Here is a 19,798-nt window from a genome sequence, read left to right on the forward strand (position 1 = left end):
CTTTGATGTGAAAGTGCCCAGCTGAGAAAAATGTGAAAAAGAAATTATCATGGTCATTGAAATGCAACAAATGTTGGTTACATGGTTTGGTACGTCACGCCTGCTGACCATGTGCAATGTATTTTAATCCGATGTGGCAGGTGGGAAGTCTAATGAATCTCCGTCCAATGTGTTTATGAGTCGCATAAGTCTCAGCGCTGTCCTCAGTAAGTGTCCTCCACTGTCCACTCCTCCATTTTCGTCCGTCTTGGTCTCTGGCTTGAGGGGAGAGAGAGGTTGACAGAATTGAGAGAAAAGGGGAAGAGACGCAAGAGAGATTGAAGAGCCAATAAGAGTTAATCTAGTTGTTAAAAGAGTTGACTTATAATTTATAAAATCACGGGTTAAAATCTTACTGCGAAGAATTTTATTGGTGGACAGTTTATAAATATCTTTATAAATACTCTCAGGGCTTAAAAACATGTCTTGGTTACTCAATTCATCTAATTTTTTTTAATTACCAAAAAAAGAGATTAGAAAGGGAGATGTTTTCCTTAGGTCCATGACTAGCTTCACTTCATCTTCTCTCTCTCCGCCCTCTCTCGTGCAGCGCCAGAGATCAAGGAGGCGGGTCCTCGACGGGTTCGCACAGCAACTTTTCGTATTTTTCTCTGCGTGCGCCTCCTGTGTTGGGTGTTTCTATACCTTTTTTGGGGACTGCCTCACAAACTTGTATACTCAGTTTTTTTTTTCTAATTAAATGAAAAACAAAAAAAAACTTTTTACTGTAATTAATTATTAACACTCTTGAGCTCCTTGCTTTCCTCCTGTTTGTTTCTCCTGCATCTTAAATAATTATAATATAAATTTAAAAAATAATCTACGAACTCCTCATCTATTTTTTAATTCAAAAATTTGATTTCAATATCTGGATTTTCAGATTTAAGGCTCTCCAATACTGATTTTTTATATTAAAAAATTATATATGATGAATGATCTTGCCCCGCTTGTTATTATTATTATTATTATTTAAAAAAAAAAAGCATATACCAGAGAGAGAGGGGCTCTCGAAGGCCCAGCCTAATTCTAATGGGCTCAGGCCATCTCTTTCAAGTTTCATCAAACACTAGAATTATCGCGTCTTTTACCAAAGAAACATCGGAGGAATGTAAGATTACTTGGGTTAGGAATCCTAGGCGGGTGCATCAGATCGTCAATAGCTCTTATTATATCCAACATTGAGATTGAGATTGCGTACCGGCTTAACTCTAAATTCGTACGCCGGTTGCTGCAGCAGGTGGGGGTTACTCTTTATTCCCCCCCGTTTGAAGAACGTGAGCGCCAGGATCGGGGCGCTCTCCTCCTAACCACATATAGTTTCTCTCGGTGGCGCGGTACCTGAGGTATTAGTCGCTCCCGATCTTTTATTTTATTCTTAATATTCCTGATGGAATCAAGTTCTGAGTTCATTTTGCAGCTCTTGCCCAGTTTTTGTTTTGATGATCCCTGATGCTTTTGGTTTATTCGTCTGATTCTTATCGCAGATTCTAATGCAATGTTGGGCCTATTTTTGACATTTGTATTTGCATCAACTTTGCAATTTAGATTTGTGATGGGGGGTTTTAATGAATCAGTGTAGTATGTTGCCGATCACGGCTTTGTAAATTGTGAGGGTTAAAAGTCCTTATTTGCTTGAGACTTGGACTCAAAATGATTTAATGGGGCTTGAGATGTAGCAGTCTGTAAGGGATATGAACGATCTTTATAGATCATACTTGCTACGCGATTTCAGGAAGTAATAAAAATGCTGCCTTTCGTATCAATAAGCAGCAGAAAACTTTTGTTTTGGATCATGGCCTTTGGATTCTTCGATTATTATCCTATCCTTAATAATGCTGCTGGGTTATTGTAAACTGTTTTCATAACATATAGGCTTATTCCTACTTGAGAAGGAGATGCTAATCACTCCCTGAGTGGATTATTCTGGTCCTTTTGATAGTTAGAATAAGCAACTGTGTTAAATTTTTTGGCCGACTGGGTTTATCAAATTATCCCTTCCACACGATAAATTGAGTTTATGGATCAGAAATCCCTCCCCGGGGGAATTGACTGTCATATGTAGCATGTTCTGTGGTTAAAATATGTTTTAGTCAGTAATGCTACCGAATATCACGTGTAGTTGCTGAAAATTGATCAATTTGTCACTGGTGATAGATTCGTATCTACTGAATTTACTTACGACAAAGTGCCTAATCATAGAAAATAAATCGTGCTAATTTATGGTATAGGAAGTTCTGCTACAGGCCGGCAATATATCCACCATGATACCTTAGCATGCGTCCTTTGTTGCTTATTTACGAGCTTTATTGGCATGGCTAGTAAGTTTGCATGATAAAAAAGCATGTGGTTGAAAAGAGGACTGATAGTAGACCCTTCATATCCTTATATGATTTAGGAGCTTCACAATCGAAGCTCAACTTATTTACTTCTTCTTATCCCATAATTTGCTTTACAAAATTCAGTGGCATGTGCTCATTTTTCATATTCAAATTTTTATTTGTATGTTATGCATCATTATTAAAATGGAAATGCATAAAGAATTTCAAAATAAAGAAAAGATGAAGTTGTGTTGCTTCATTTGTTTACATGTCCTTGAACTTCTTTGCAACTGCCATGACGATGAAGTTAGTTGGTTACATTTTTGTCTTCGACCTATGTACTTTGCTGTTATTGTGTGTTTAAATTGGGTAAGGAGCTTATGCTACAGTTCGCTGGGGGTTTTGCCCTCTTTTAAATAGTTTAGATATGAACCTTGTGATTAATGCTCATAGGTAGGGCCAGGAATAAGACATTGTGGTATTTCTATGTCTATGCTTAATGAGATTCAGACATTAATAATTCGTGGCTTAGATGGGTGCAGAAAAAGCATGGTTAGTTTAATTAACAAATGAAGTACCAAAAATTCATTTCAATTGTATTAAAAAATGGATTTTAGACACTTAAATTATTCTTTGTAATCTTTTGATTTGTGACAGAATTTTGCTCCTCTGTTCTTTTTCTTTTTTTTATTCTTTTCCTCCTCTCCCTTGGATAAATCTCAGGCTCAGTTTTCTAAATGGCTAAAGTAGGCAAGGTGCAAAGGAAATCCCATTCTCAATGTCACAGGGCAACTCCATATCCGTTAACATCTCACTCCCAGAAGAATTTGAAAGATGATGAGAAGAGCTTTTATAAAGCATCTGAGAAGCAAGACTGGGAAGATGCAACCTGCTCTGTCTGTATGGAGGTCCCCCACAATGCAGTCCTTCTCCTTTGTTCATCTTATAACAATGGTTGCCGCCCTTATATGTGCGCTACAAGTCATCGCTTTTCCAATTGTTTTGAGCAATACAAAAAGGCATATACCAAAGCACCTGTTCAAAGTTTGCCACTGGCAACGAATAATTCCAATCTGAATGCAGGTGAAAGCAGTGACTACGCAGAGGTGCCTGAGCTCCTTTGCCCTCTTTGTCGTAGGCAGGTAAAGGGTTGGACTGTTGTTGAAGCAGCACGGAAGTTTTTGAATAAGAAGAAAAGAGGCTGCATGCAGGATGAGTGCTCTTTTACGGGCACTTACAAGGAGCTTAGGAAGCATGTTAGGTCAAAGCATCCATGTGCACGACCACGAGATGTGGATCCTATACGGAAAGAAAAATGGAAAAGGCTCGAGTATGAGAGGGAACGAAATGATGTGATCAGCACAATTTTGTCATCTACTCCCGGGGCTATGGTCCTAGGAGATTATGTGCTTGAACCAAATGACCACACCTTCTATAGTGATTCTGATTCTGATTCTGATTCTGAATCTGAGGAGGAATATGTGGATGATGATTTCTTCTCCATGAGGTCGATTGGTTTAGGAAGAAATAGGCCTTTTTTGTCGAGCATTGGTTATGGTCGGGGCTTTGAATATGATTCACTGGATATGGATCATTTTGAATTGAATCGTGTTGCTCCTACAGGTCCCGCTGCTGCCTCCAGGCGTGGATTCCACAGGATACTCTTAGGAGGAAGGTCAAGAAGAAGGCGAAGGCATAGGCTACCTAATGCAAGCAGGTAAGTTTTAACTTAAAAGTATGGGACAATGCGAGGAAAGAGCTGTGCTTCTTCTGTTCTGCTGTAGAAAGTCACTTGGTAGCATTTCTCCATGATCTTGCCACAACTTATCTTGCTAGGATGCCAATGAATGTTTATTTATTTATTGGCAAGGTATAACAGCTGACCCCACCGTGTGGATTTGAATCATTGCGTCTGTAGAATGTTGGAGTGTCATATGATTATCGTCATTTAAAGATTTTCAAACAGACTGTGAAGAAGGCAATTTTCAGGGTTCTTATTGCCTCCTGGTTAGGCAGTTTCGGTTCAGGAGATCAGGTCATTGCGCCTGTCATTTGATCATACGTTGCTAAATTAAACAGGCAATTGGCGATGATGGGGAAGATATCCCAAATATTTGCCTTTTGAATTCTGTCCTCTAACCTTCTGCTTCATGTACAGCTATTGTACAATAATTTATCTTTGCTAGTGATACTAATGGATGAAACCATGGAATGGCCTCGAACCGACTATTTCTATTGCCACGGTCAGTTGGTTTAACTTCTAGCTGGTTTCAGGAAGTTGGTTCAATCCTGGCTTCGATGGTTTGTTTCATTATGGTAAGCCATAATAATTATGTATATGATGACGCCTAAAAATAGTTAAATTTTTGAAAGAGAGACCACTAATGCGTGAACAGAGTTGGTGGTTAGTGAAGACGATATGAGAGTGTCGGAGAAGGAAGCGGGTGTCGTGGCTGGGAAAAGTTAGGGAATGGCGATTCGTATAACTTCAACGGATGCATTAATATCTGTTTAGAGGTTGACACTTGAGGTTGCCGCCTCTCTGTTCTGAAAGAGAGATCGTCCTCAAGAAGTTTGACATGCGTTGAACAGAACAGGGCGGGATGTATTTTTGTCCGATATTTTTGCATCCCCCATTTTCTATTTAAAAAGTATTGTTTTCTTGAACCCAAAAAAAAAAAAATTTATGGTCATATTCAATTTCCGTTAAAATTGACTGTATGTATTATTCGCATGATATAGTAATTAATTAAATTATTAAATCTGTATTTGACTAAGCCATGTGTTTAAGATGTGGTAATTGAAAATATACTAGTGACATCTAATTTCAGTTAAACGTTACCCGTAGTGTGTGTGTGTGTGTAAATAAAAATGAAAAATACTATAATTTTGTCTGAACAATGACTGAGGTCTATTACAATAAGAAAAGAAATATCGTAAGACTGAAAGTTGAGATTTAGCTGATTCCAAATGGAGAGTGGGGTGAGTGAGCAGGGATCCATTTGGCAGCCATGAATGTCTCGCCAGGGACGGGGATGAGGATCATCTGCAGTCGAGTAAATGATTGGGAAAAAATCTCAACCATTGAATTAAGGCCCCACGCGGTCCCACTTTTCAAAACTGGATTCAAGCATTTGCATTGGCTCTAATGGGAATGCTTGTGTTCAAAGGGGGGGTCTTCGTATCCGCCGTCTTCCGCCGTGCCACACTCCTTCGCAACGATCACCATATAGACGGATGCGTTGTCCGATTCCTAAGATATGGCATTTCAACCGCCTTTGAAAGGAAATGGGAGGGTACACGTGTCATTATCGAGACGGATGGATTACATGATCGCTTGGAAATGATTGTCTGCTTCTTGGGGAATCAGCCGTATGACTTTGTGGAATCCGATCCCCCACAGTAAATGGGGGAACAGCGGGATTTTTATCAAAAGCTACGCACAGTAAAATAAATTACCAGGATGCTACACTATGAAAAGTATTTCCCTAAATGCTACACTCAAACTCGTTCATCACAAGAACGAGTTCAAATTTTCAAAGAAATCGTTCAAGGAAAGAACGAGTTTCATGTCTGATATATTTTTTTTAACAAGATCGAAACTCGTTCAAGGCATGAACGAGTTTAGCCTGTCAGAGCGTCTGAGTCTGCTTCTTCTTTTCCTCTTTCATTTCAGCAAAATTTACAAACAAAGACCCATACCACCAACACATTCTTCCTTTTTCTTTAGACTTCGGAGAGAATTGCAATTAATGACCCAACTCCTCCCCAACCACCGCTTTGTTTATTCCTTTGCCTTCGGTCTATATTTCCAAAAAATATGAATCAATTTTACTTTACATCCTAATAATTAAATTTTTAAAAAATATATAAAATAAATTTATTGAATATAAATTATTTATCAATATGATATAATATATGCAAAATTTACGCCTATTTAATATAATCATTGGACAGATTGAAGGTCAAAGATTATGAGGGAATGAATGGTGTTAAAATTTATTAAAATTAGACACAAATAATTATATACAACTGCCTTGTAGCATTCTTGTATATAAAAATTTTTTTACAGAAATTATGTACATTTAACAATATTCATAATCTAACTTTGAATTTGTCCATCAGCTACAAATTAAACGTGTTTGAATTATTAATATAAATAAATGGTCATTAAATCATGACAAGGCTGTCTTGATGCATGCGGCATCTGAGTATATATTGTAAATATTTGTTTGCAAGATATCATTTTAGCCGGTATCAATTTCTGTAAAAAAATTGTTACAAGGCTGTTATTTTTCCATAAATTGTTCCATAAATGTACATAATTTCTGTAAAAAAATTTATATACAAGAATGCTACAAGGCAGTTGTATATAATTATTGTGTCTAATTTTAATAAATTTTAACACCACTCATTCCCTCATAATCTTTGACCTTCAATCTGTCCAATGATTATATTAAATAGGCGTAAATTTTGCATATATTATATCATATTGATAAATAATTTATATTCAATAAATTTATTTTATATATTTTTAAAAATTTAATTATTAGGATGTAAAGTAAAATTGATTCATATTTTTTGGAAATATAGACCGAAGGGCAAAGGAAAAAAACAAAAGCGGTGGTTGGGGAGGAGTTGGGTCATTAATTGCAATTCTCTCCGAAGTCTAAAGAAAAAGGAAGAATGTGTTGGTGGTATGGGTCTTGTTTGTAAATTTTGCTGAAATGAAAGAGGAAAAGAAGAAGCAGACTCAGACGCTCTGACAGGCTAAACTCGTTCATGCCTTGAACGAGTTTCGATCTTGTTTAAAAAAAAATTATCAGACATGAAACTCGTTCTTTCCTTGAACGATTTCTTTGAAAATTTGAACTCGTTTTGTGGTGAACGAGTTTGAGTGTAGCATTTAGGGAAATACTTTTCATAGTGTAGCATCCTGGTAATTTATTTACTGTGTGTAGCATTTTGATAAAAATCCCGGGGAACAGCTCTCGTCTGCACTCGCCCCCCATGCAGCAGTCACCATGCATATTCATTTATTTTAGGTTTTGCATGTGCTTCATTCTTTGTTCCAATATAGTCCCATTAACTTTGTCTTCTTGTACCAGTGGCTCTAGGCTGAATTGAAAAGGCGGAGCTATCATCAGCTTTTTTTCATAGATTTCACACTAATTCCAAGCTGCTGAGGTGTTTGGTTACTATTATAATATGCAAATCAAAATAAAACTCTTCTTATATTTTTTATATATAAAATCATTTTGTTTTTTATTTTATTTTTGGTATAATGTAAAATCATTTTAAAAATCATGGTTTGGTTCCTAGCTAAATATCTCTATATCTATATCTAATGGAATGTCCGATCAAGATCCTTTTTTTCCCCACGTTTTGTGTTGCTTTTCTTCAGGCTATTCCAATACTTTTGCCCCAAAAAAAAAAAAAAATCTGTTCCCTGTTCCTCGTCCCCGGGGGGTTTTTGTAAATTGAAATTCAGGGGAAAATATAGGTAAGTGAAGTTAATATAATATCATAAAATGGATTTTATTAATACGTGTGCCAAACATATCGATGAAACCGAATCAGCGTCAAAAGGCAAAACTCTTTTTCACACCAACAAGTTCTGAGTGAAACCCAACGCCAAATCAAATGAAAGCTTCAACCCTATCATGATCCATCCCCCTTATAACGTTATTTTCTTGCATGACATCTCTTTCAGCATGCCCTTCAATTTTCTCTGCAAAAAGCAAAATCAGAAAACAAAATAACGAATTATATTTCAAATAGATTCCGCCACCCTGAGACATTAATAGAAACAAAACGAAAATCAAAGCGAAATCTCGCATTACCAGAAACGGAGAATTGGTTATTCCGTTGGACTTTTTCTTCCTCGATTGGTTCAATTCTTCCTTCTCAACGAACGGCACGCGATCGTATGTCCACCGGCCATTGGAACGCCGGAGCATTCGCGACGACGGGGGGCAGAATTGAAACCACGAGCAATTCTCCTCCTAACGCAAGATACAAAATCCAAATTTAATGGCAGATATTTACATCCGACTTAACTGGAATTTCCAATGACAACCCATTGAAGAACATACCTTGCTTTTATGCCTCGATTTTTGTGTTGAGGGCACTCGAACATCTCGGCATTCCGATCCCGCATTTCTTAGCTGTCTCGAATAGGCAAGTAGCAGAGCCCGACGATCGTAGCCTTGCGATTGTGAAGTTCGCGACCTTTTGATTTGTGGGCGTCGCTTTGATTTCTTCGCGGGATCCGATTGCTTTCGTGATCGGGTCGTTGATGATTCGACGTAGACTGTGATCATCACTCCGTTGATTTGAGTGTTTCTATCGTTGCCATTCTCACTATGCTTCTTCTCCCCCATTAGTTTGAGAATCTTCTGAGTCTGCAATTTCTAAACCCCCAAAAAGAATGCGTAGGGAGAAATGGAAATTCCCTCAAATAATCATCCAACTATGTGCCTTTTAATGTTGTTTTCAGGGTAGATATGTGATTGCGAATCTCACGTATCATGAACTGCTCCGAAAGCAACCATCAAAGGGCTGGATATTATGGCTTTTGTAATTCAATTCAAGATGTTCTGTGGAAGACTGCACTCCAAATAAATCATGGGGAACAGCAAGGTCACGTACAATTGGTTCTTTTCTTTTCGGGCCACTGGTGACCAGACCCATTTGGGCTCTTTTTCCTGATCAGGACAGGCACAGGCGGATTTGTTGGGGGATTAGTCGTCCGGGTTTTGGATCGGATCAGGGATTGTTCGGAGGATTTGGATGCTCGAATTGAGCAGTATCAACCATTAGATAAATTGTGATCTAATGACTTGGAAATAAAAGCCTTTCTTTGTTTTTTTTTTTGAAAAAAATACCGCCTTAAATCCTAATTATAAGATCTGTTTATAGCTTACAAATAAGATCTTATAATTATCGAGAGTTAATATAATTATTCGATTATTAATGCTACTCAATTGAGTGGTTGGCCCAAAAAAAAAAAGTTACGATAACGCCTAACGGGCCTCTGTTCGTTCACTCCTTAGGCGAAGAAGAAAGGAAGAAACTCAATTAGTAGGATCCAAATTTTTGTTAGGGGCTGCACATCCTTGGTTAAAAAAAACAGTCATTCATCATAACACGATAACAGGCCCCTGTTCATTGTTGTCCGGGTCTGTACTCCCTATTAATTGTTTTTTCCCTTACAAAATATTCGCTGGTAGTCTTCCGATTGAAGAGGAGTTAAGAATGAGAATGTCAGTAGTGAAAATTAGCACAAGTTAGTTGTAAGAAATGTAAATATGGATAAGTTTTAAAACTTTAATATCTATAAATCAAATGGAGTTGCATTTTTTTAACCAACGAAATGGAGTTATACCATTAAAAGGGGTGATCAGCAGATTCCCCCATTAGGATTTAACCGTGTCCATCACGCTCATTTCTCAGACATGGCTTCTAGAGCTCATTATTCTCTTCCTTTGGGGCGTAGGGATATTTTGATTACCGACATATATTGACCATGTTTTCTCTGCATGCATGGCTGATCGGTGTGGCCCTGTATAAAAAAAGAAGGAAGAAGGAAAGAAATAGAGAAGCTGAATTTTGAAGCCCATAATCACCTGACCTTTCCCGCGCTTTTTTCTTCTTAATTTCCAAATTGTTTAATTTCTTTTTATGCATGGTTCTTTTTTTTTTCCGTCAGCATTTTTATGCATGGTTGTTATGCATGCAAAATTTAGATTGTTACTTACTCCTCTCATACTTCTTAAACGTTTAAGCCATATTTAGTATGGATATAAGAGAATGTGATATGGATGAAAGGGTTTTCATCGCGGAAGGATTTTGTCGTAATCTAAAACTCAAAATGCGGAAAACAAAATATAATAAGCAACCAGTTTCGCTTTGATGAGTATCATAAACTCATCAAATATGAATGGTTTATATCTGATTTGAACGGTTTTAAATTTAAAATCTTTATTTAATCATTTTTAAATGCAAAAAAAACTATTTTTTGAAAGAATGACATTTAAAAAATTATCTCTATTTTAGATTTTATACATATTAAAATAATTATTTTAAATAAATAAAAATTGGACCATCTAAATGAGATATAGACGATCCAGACCTGATGAGTTTATAATAATCATCATAACAATGAGCATCAAAACTGGTTCTAATAGAATAATACTTCAATTATAATGCCCAAGATATTCATCAGACTGTAGTAAATAAATATCGGAGGAGCAGGAATTCAAAAGGCAGCATGTTGCAGTTACCAGTATTCTAAAGGACGCAAAGAATAAAGGGAAAGTTGGAAAAAATTATTTGCAAAGTGACAAGGGTCTCATCAGTCGCAGTATTTATACTCTTGCGCACACAAAATTTGCATTCGGTAATACTTATGATTAAGAGCCCAGTCCAGCAACTGGAGATGAATCATGGAAGGGTCTAATTTCAGAGATATGCATATTCGTAGCACCGGCGCACCGAATGTGAAGGGGAGACGCTCGGTTTCACTGATGGCCGTATAGAGAAAGCATAAGCTAACAAAATTAAATACTACCTCCAGACCTTAATTATAAAACTAACGGTAGGTAGCGGTAGCCACTGATGTGTCATCTCTTTTGCGTAAGCATCGAGCTGATCAAAGCAAACAAGACAGCCGTGAAAAGTCGTCGCTCGCAAGCGATTGTCATATACAGAGGTGATGTCCCCCCAAAAAAAAAAGTGGAAGACGTAAAATAATCTAAGTCGGTAACTGATTCATCCACGAAAATAAATAATTAGCGCCATAATATTGTTTAACCAGGTTAATTAATTTGATAAGTAACAAGTTTCCTGAGGCGACATTTGCATCGTGCATATAATGTGATTGCCATTGGATCATGAAGAAGCCACGTTGATAATTAACTAACTAACTATGATCGGGTAAACTGCTGGGAATGATATTAAACTATAAAACTCAACTTGTGAATATCAGGGGCTTAATTTATAAACTATAATTAGGAGTAAAGCTTACGTGATTTAACGGCGTGACATGTTCAATAGAGACTACGCGGAACCCTGCTACTCGCTTGATACACCACACTTACTTCCACAAGTTAGAGACGATTTCAAATTTATTACGCAAGGCATAAGTTTGTTGAATATTAGAGGGTAGTGACAAATTCAACACGAGCCTGTCTGAGTCTGACTTCTTATTTTATTTTTAAAAAAGTTCCTTTGATTTTTCATTGATCCATTCGTTCCGTCTGTTTTTTCACGCGTTCAAAAAGCTGAGCATTTCACAGGCTTTTAAGAATTCCTGATTTCCACAAAATAATAATGGAGGACAATAAACCCTGACCAGGAGGGTCAATATTTCGAGAATATACTTCCAAAACCGATAATATCCCCGGCTGCATTTATTTTATCCCAGGACAAAAAAGGGCAGCAATCTTCCCTATAAACTCGTAAATGTCCCTCCCCCCACCTCCCAAAAAAAAAAAAAGTGTTTTTGTGTGATTTGAGATTCTTAACCTGTGACCTCGATGCTTAAAATCCATCTCACGAATTAAAGATGAGAACTACAGTTTCCTGATTTTCCTAAGTAAACCTTCATGGTTCCATATTGAAATCGTGTTTTCGAGATATTACGCCTTAAAAAAAAAAAAGGGGTTGTCTTTGAATTAAAGTGATAAGACATAGTTATATATGAGAGCAAGTTGTAACAAACAACAAATCATCAGCTCATTGAAAATAAAATTGAATTATTCCATGAAAGACTGCATCATTAAATGTTAAATCAAATTAAATCACTTAACGACTTATCAGTCAAATATTCATCCTTTCTTCTCCCCACAAGAAACATCCTAAGAGTACAACCCAAGTTTTATCCTATTTAAATATAGGTTATTTTTACGAAAAGTGTGATATATAGACATGCATCGAATATTTATCCTAAGAGAGAGAACAAAACCAACAATCTGCCTTAGACAAAAGATGATCCTGCGCATCCAACCGTAATCAAACTAACGCTGCCATTTCTCCACGAAATTCCTTGAAAACTTTTTACCAATTATTCCGGCAATTAATATCGTGTTTTTTTTTTTTTTATATCAGCGGTACTTTTCTTTTGTCTATAGTAAAACTAATTTCTTTTTGCAATACAGAGAATAACTAACAGTTCCTTTCAAAGTAAATTTATTCCTTGTACAAAAGTGGACAAGAAACAAATTAAAACCCCCCACTATTATTTACGTGAGAAACAAAAACCCAAACCGTTAACCCCACTATTTATGCCCCGTATGCCTCCTGAGTTGGCGTCGAATGATTAAGGATATTTGGGAGTTTAATATTAAATAATTATAAACAAATATTGTAATATTTTAAAATAATAATATATTGTATTATGAGATAGAGGCTTGACAGATAATATCTCATGGAACGATACAATAATTGCCAAGTCAAAGATCAACATTATGATGAATTTAAAAGTGAACACGGTTAAAAAAAATTTAAAAGTCATCTGTTGGAAGACATCCAGTGATATTGGAATAGAGAATTGAAGAGCCAAACATTCGTGTGTTTCCCTGTAACGCAGCCGCCCAAGCTGGAAACTTTTGTGACCCCTTCAAATTACATGCATTGTTGCACCCTCTGAAAAAATCACGGCGTCGCAGGATTAACTTTCGTCTTTATTTTTTCTTAATCCATTTTTATTCACAGTCTTATCCATCCATTCAACTATTCATTTGATTTAATATAATGATCCATGCATTATTATTATTTGAATGTTTTTAAAAATAAAATCATAATACTTTTTCATGGGAGTAATTAAATAAATAATAGAGAACTTCCATAACCACCAACGCCTCAAAATTCACGTTTTTCTTTTCAAAATTTTTTTTTATGCCACAAAAGCAAAAATGACATGTTTGAGCACTATTATACTACCTCCGGTCTTTATTATAAGACCCGTTTGACTTTTTATTTGGTCCTAATTATAAGATCCCAATCCATTTTGTCTCTCATATTTATGCATTTTTTTCAAGATAATCCTTCTAATAATGATAGTTCTAACCAATATACTTAATTAGCAAGGATATTTTAGGAATGACAACACTTATTTATTACAAAAACTAACTTAACTTACTTCCTTAATCTCCTCAAACAAGTCAATTGGGTCTTATAATTAGGACAGGAGGTAGTATATAACACCACACTTTAAATCTTTTTTATTGGTGTCCCAAGTCGACTCCCCTTTTTCCATTTAATTATTCGTGTATTCCCCATTTAAAAGAGCTATCACCAGCGTTGTATATACTTAAACATGATTATTTTCAAATGCAGAATGGTACGGTACAACAGCCAATTATTGCAGAATAAGAATTCTTTGACGAGGCCATGGGTTCTAGTTCAAGTTCTTATGAATTAGAAACAAAAATAGTTTTTAAAAGAACTATACAGTCAATTAAAGCTAATAGTGTTTAAACTTAATCCCATTGAATAGTTGCCTAATGCCTATATAAAGAAATATTTGTTGTCATCGAATTCCTAATTTACAGGTAGGATGGTATACATAAGCCTTTCTATTTTAATTTACCCTTGTGCCCCGTCTTATCTATTTCGCTCCCATTTTTATATATGCATGCCATCGATTCTCAATTTTATGATTTTATCTTTATTCACACTACCAATTCCACAAGTTTACCTTTTATTTTCCTTAATATATGGTAAAGTTCCGCCAATTTGCAAGTCGAGATTACTCAAAACATAAATATCCGCCCATGGACTTGGATAAGGCTTCAATCTTAAATTCTTAATCAAAGAAAAGCGACAAAAAAAATATTCAACTGAAAGGAATGGATGCAGGCACCAAGTCACAGAACTTCTGGATAGTTGCGTCGGGTCGGGTCCTCTTTCATGCCCGCAAATGGCCCCTATAAATACCCACCAAACCTTTTTCCCCATCACGCCATTTTTCTCCACTAGTAATCCACTGGCTCTCTCTCCTCACTCTCGCAGGCCTGCTGTGCTAGCACAGTAAAGCCAGCTTCCTGCACCACAAAAGCTATTTGCTCTCTCTCTCTCAATCTTTGCCATGGCAGCAACCGTCAGCAACCATCAATATGCTGGCCCTTTGAGCGGGGTTGCTAGTTCCTTCAACGTCTCCCTTGATTTTAACTTCCCTCCCACCAACTTCGAGGAATCCAAAGCCTCGTCAAAGGACTTGGATTCCTCCAGCGAAGATGAAAACGACGCCGAAGAGTGGAAGGACGTTATAAAAAAGCTAACTCCGAAGCGGAGAGCTGGATGGAACACATGCTTCATTGCCCGTGTGCCGGGAAAAAACTACATCAACTGGGAACCACCCATCACCCTCATGAATCACAGCTTCATCACCCCCATCCCCCTCCACTTTGTACGTAACCACGGCCCCACCCCTAATACCCGTTGGGATGACTGGACCGTCGAGGTCAGTGGCCTCGTCAAACGCCCCGCAGAATTCACCATGAACCAACTCGTCAACCAGTTCCCCAGCCGCGAGTTCCCGGTCACGCTGGTGTGTGCCGGCAACAGAAGGGCAGAACAAACCATGGTGAGGCAGAGCATCGGTTATAACTGGCGTGTGGGTGCCGCTTCCACTTCGATCTGGCGTGGGGTGCCGTTGAGGTACTTGCTCAAGAGGTGCGGGATCTACAGCCGCACCAAAGGAGCTTTGTACGTGTGTTATGAAGGAGATGAGGATCTGCCAGGTGGCGGTGGGTCCAAGTACGGAACAAGCATCAAGAGAGAGATCGCGATGGATCCGACCCGCGACGTCATCCTCGCTTATATGCAAAACGGAGAGCGCTTGGCTCCGGAATTTGGCTTCCCGGTGAGGATGATCGTGCCGGGTTTCATCGCCGGTCGCATGGTGAAGTAGCTCAAGCGCATCATTGTAACTTCACAAGAATCGCAAAACCACTACCACTATAAGGACAATAGAGTATTTCCCTCCCACGTGGATGCCGAGCTTGCCAACGCTGAAGGTATTGAGCTTTTGTCAACTCCTGTACTTGTTCGTCTTATCAATTATTCGTATTCATTTATTTGAACAAATCATTTGCTAATACCAACTGCCGAGTCCCTAATTGTATTTGAATGAATAAAGGTTGGTGGTACAAGCCTGAGTATATTATCAACGAGCTCAACGTAAATTCTGTTATAACCACGCCGTGTCACGGGGAGATCTTGCCCATAAACTCATCGACAACTCAAAAGCGTATGTGTTGAGAGGCTACGCATATTCCGGTAAGATTTTTTTCTGGGGAAAGGAAAAGGGAAAAGGGTCTTTGTTTAAGATAAATGACATCTCCTCTTGGTATGGGAAGGATAAGTTAGGGTTTAGCTAGGGTGTGAGAGGGAGACATTCGGAGACGGACGTAGCTGATAAGGAGATCCATGTTATTCCGTGTAGGGGGCGGGAGAAAGGTGACACGTGTCGAGGTGACAATGGACGGAGGGGAAACGTGGTCACTGGCCACGTTGGAACGCTCGGAGAAACCGAACAAGTACGGCAAATACTGGTGCTGGAGTCTCTGGTCGTTGGAAGTGGAGGCGCTGGACCTTTTACGAGACAAGGAAATCGCCGTACGAGCATGGGACGAGGCCCTCAACACCCAGCCCGAGAAGCTCATTTGGAATGTCAAGGTACTTCAAATTTATTGCGCACTTTCACTGTGTAAATACATATTACTGATAATGGTTGTAAATATCCACTGCTTTAGCACTGGGGTCAATATTCCAAGCGATTTATGACCAATTTTGATCTCTTATTCTGTCGCCTATTTTGTATAAATATCAACGCTTGGGTTTTTGTGATGAAGGGTATGATGAACAACTGCTGGTTCAAAGTGAAGACCAAGGTGTGCATACTCCTTGAGGGGGGAACTGGAATTATGTTTGAGCATCCGACCATACAATCGAACCCTTCTCGCAAGTTGAAGACATCGGAGTCCAACAAGAGCGTCACAACGCCCTTTATGAACAACAGCGCCTCCAATATGTACTCCATCTCTGAAGTCAAGAAGCACACCTCCCCCGCTTCTGCTTGGATCATCGTTCACGGCTACGTCTACGACTGCACCCGCTTCCTCAAAGATCACCCCGGCGGCCCCGAAATCATCCTCATCAACGCCGGCACCGACTGCACCGAAGAGTTCGAAGCCATCCATTCTAAGGAAGCCAACAAAATGCTCGAGGACTACCGAATTGGTGAGATCATGACTACCGGTTACGCCCCCCCTGACTCATCGCCCAACACCTCCCTGCACGGCAATGGCGATATCAGCCACTTAACACCAATCACGGAAGCCCCACCATTACGCAGCGTGGCCCTCAACCCACGTGAGAAAATCCCATGCAAGCTCGTCTCCAAAGCGTCCATCTCACGCGACGCGAGACTTTTCCGTTTTGCGCTACCCTCCGCGAAGACCAAATCATGGGTCTGCCGGTGGGAAAGCACATATTCGTATGTGCCAACATTGAGGATAAGCTGTGCATGCGAGCTTACACTCCAACCACCAGCGTGGATGAAGTGGGGTATTTTGATCTGGTGGTCAAGATTTACTTCAAAGGGGTGCACCCCGAGTTCCCCAGCGGCGGGCTCATGTCTCAGCACTTGGACTCGCTTCCCATCGGTTCTGCGGTGGAAGTGAAGGGTCCGCTCGGCCACATAGAGTACACTGGAAGAGGTCAGTTTTTGGTTCACGGGAAGCCCAAGTTTGCAAAGAGGCTTGCCATGTTTGCAGGTGGGACCGGAATTGCGCCCATTTATCAGGTGGCGCGAGCCATTCTGAAAGACCCAGAGGACCGGACCGAGATGCACATTATGTTTGCGAACCGGACGGAGGATGATATTCTGCTGAGAGAAGAGCTCGACGAGTGGGCTGAGAAAGGTGACCGGTTCAAGGTGTGGTACGTGGTGCAAGAAAGCAAGAGTGAAGGGTGGGAATATAGTGTGGGTTTCATCACGGAGGATATCCTGAGGGAGCATGCCCCCAAGGCATCAGATGACACGCTGGCATTAGCTTGTGGGCCACCACCCATGATTCAGTTTGCAGTGCAGCCGAATTTGGAGAAACTGGGGTACGACATCAACAACAACTTGCTTGTGTTTTAGGGAGGGTCCTAAGAGGGAGTATGGTGTGTTGTTTGTGTATGTGCGTAGTGTGCGATTGGAGAAATTAGAGAGTGAGACATCAACAGTTTGCTTTTGTCTAGTAGAGAAGCCGTTGACGGAGGTCGGAGCGGTAGTTTGATATTGTATATGCGTTTATGTGTATCGCCAGTAGTGTATATATGAAGGACGCGTTCTTTTATAAAGAATTACTTTTTTATATATGAGATTTTATTCTATATGCATGTTTTTAATTATATATATATATAGGAGAGAGAGAGAGAGATAGAATCCAGAAAGGAGAGATACTGAGGAACATGCAATGGAACGGGGAGTGACAGATCTGTTATCAACTCAAAGCTAGAACGAAAGTGGGGTCTATCAATGGGCGATGAGCAATGAGATGAGGTATTTGAGCAGAAGGACTTCAAAATTTCCCACAACTAATCAAGCAGTACTAGTCTGAGCAAGAATACAAAATGTCGCAGCTGCAATATTCCAAATTAAGGATGTACAAAAAATTACAGAGGCGTGCCATGAGCACAGAGGAAAAAAGAATACAAGTTCAATAGCACAGCTATAGAACCCCTTCCTGCAATTGGAGATCAAGCATCGATGGACCCCATTTCAACTTTCAAAGGACGTGCTCATGTGCACCCTTGAAACTAAGGAAGATCGTCACGGTGCAGAGGAAAAAGTAAAAGTTGGGGTCATTGCTGTGAGTTTCCGGGAAACCGGGAGAGGAAAGCCTCTTGTCTAAACACGAGCGTTAGGCCCGACATTAAGTGGGCCTAAGCCCAATCTAAAATGGGATGTGAAGCCCGAAGCCCAGAAAATAGCGAGCCCAACGGAAAGGGAAGCAAGCCCAGATGACATTTGAGACTCCGCGGAAAGAAATGTCAAATGAAGCAGAACCCCATGAAAGAAGCATTTGGTACGGTTAGACGCGCGCGGAGGAAGAGGATAGTGGAAGTTACAAGTAACTCCATAAATATCGTAACCGTTGTAGTGATGGGACAGACACCCTCACTACATTCATCAATCAATCACTCAATTGTTTAGTGGTGTTAACTTCTTCGATTTTCGCTGTAGTTATTGCTTGAGTAATCATTTCAATGAGCATGTTGCCAGATTGTGATATTTCATTCCCAAGCTCGAAACTCCAAGTTCACATATTCAGGTCACCTGATCTCCGGCAAGCCCCAATCACACGAGCGGATTGCAAAACGGGGCCAGCAATGGGAGAGTCAAATTTTCAAGAAACACGAATTGCCACTTGTCATAAGATATTTTTTCCTCGCCCTTTCCATGCTCAGCTTACCTCCGCTTCTGCTGATAAGATTATCGTCTTAATTGTTTAGATTTAAAGTGTAAAATACAAAGAGAGTCATTTTTTTTTAATTTTAAATCTCAGTTTTAGGATCACTTTATCCGCTTACTTTAGGATTTATGTCTCCATCTAACTCGCCGCAGTTAATGTCTACATCTAACTAATAATATCTCAAGAGCCAGAGTCACAAGCGACTGCCATATGCACGGCAGTGTACCAAAACATAAAGTTGAAACATAAAATAATCTAAATTGCTGAGTGTTCAATCATGGGAAATTAAAGAAGTAATTTCACAAGTAACAAGTTGCTCGAAGCGACACAATGCTAGAAATGAGAACGCTCGCTAGATATCGTCATTGGATCATCAACTGGGCAATTAACTAGCTGTCCATCATTTTTATGGGCGCGCTTCTACAGGGTAAGATATTAATTATTAAGCAATAAATTCATACTTGGGGTAAATGAAGCTGGATTATGGTTTTGGGGAGGGGCGGTGTAGGGTAAGTGGTAAGTACTCCAGTGAAAAACTGGAAATGTTTTAGCATACTTGTTTTTTTTATTAATGCATGCCTACCATAAATACACATATGGGGTTCAACTATTAAATGTATAATGTGTCTTGTGCATGAAATTAAATAGAAAAAATTACATGAATGTAAAATCATGCATCATGGTTTTTTTACAAATAAAAAAAAAGCATAATATATATAACATGCAATTCGTGCACCGTGGAGCTTCTTTAATTAGCATGCTTTGGAGTTTGTTCAAAACTGTACTATCTCCCGTTATTAATATAATATCAACACGAGGAGATTAAAAAACCTAAATAAACTAATTTTAAAATATTTAGATTTATTTTTTTTTAAATTAATTTATCTAACTTATAAATTGATATATAATCTGATTAATATATATAAGTATTTCGGAGAGATCATGTAATATATGTTATAATCAAATAAT

General features: G+C 38.8%; 2 protein-coding genes and 1 pseudogene across 4 annotated transcripts; 2 read left to right on the top strand and 1 right to left on the bottom strand.

The window, feature by feature from the left end:
* Positions 1–1,134: 1,134 nt before the first annotated feature.
* Positions 1,135–4,644, top strand: LOC114716603 (uncharacterized). Of its 3 annotated transcripts, none has more exons than XM_028901632.1 (4): positions 1,135–1,382; positions 1,524–2,357; positions 3,081–4,074; positions 4,228–4,644. In XM_028901632.1, exons 3-4 carry the CDS (start codon positions 3,095–3,097, stop codon positions 4,238–4,240), a joined length of 993 nt encoding a protein of 330 aa, XP_028757465.1. In that variant the 5' UTR covers positions 1,135–1,382; positions 1,524–2,357; positions 3,081–3,094; the 3' UTR covers positions 4,241–4,644. The 3 variants fall into 3 exon arrangements, with proteins under 3 accessions (XP_028757465.1, XP_028757466.1, XP_028757464.1); XM_028901633.1 differs by having other exon boundaries at positions 2,268–2,357; XM_028901631.1 differs by lacking the exon at positions 1,524–2,357 and having other exon boundaries at positions 1,138–1,382.
* Positions 4,645–8,034: 3,390 nt separating this feature from the next.
* LOC114716614 (uncharacterized) lies at positions 8,035–8,740 on the bottom strand. The gene is made up of 3 exons (XM_028901645.1): positions 8,453–8,740; positions 8,201–8,362; positions 8,035–8,088 (listed from the first exon to the last, which is right to left on the bottom strand). Exons 1-3 carry the CDS (start codon positions 8,738–8,740, stop codon positions 8,035–8,037), a joined length of 504 nt encoding a protein of 167 aa, XP_028757478.1.
* Positions 8,741–14,448: 5,708 nt separating this feature from the next.
* On the top strand, positions 14,449–17,511 carry LOC114716605 (inducible nitrate reductase [NADH] 2-like; annotated as a pseudogene).
* Positions 17,512–19,798: the final 2,287 nt, after the last annotated feature.

The sequence above is a fragment of the Neltuma alba genome, unplaced genomic scaffold, assembly GCF_004799145.2.
Source record: "Neltuma alba isolate B1F8T4 unplaced genomic scaffold, ASM479914v2 tig00011681_pilon, whole genome shotgun sequence".
NCBI classification, from domain to species: domain Eukaryota; kingdom Viridiplantae; phylum Streptophyta; class Magnoliopsida; order Fabales; family Fabaceae; genus Neltuma; species Neltuma alba.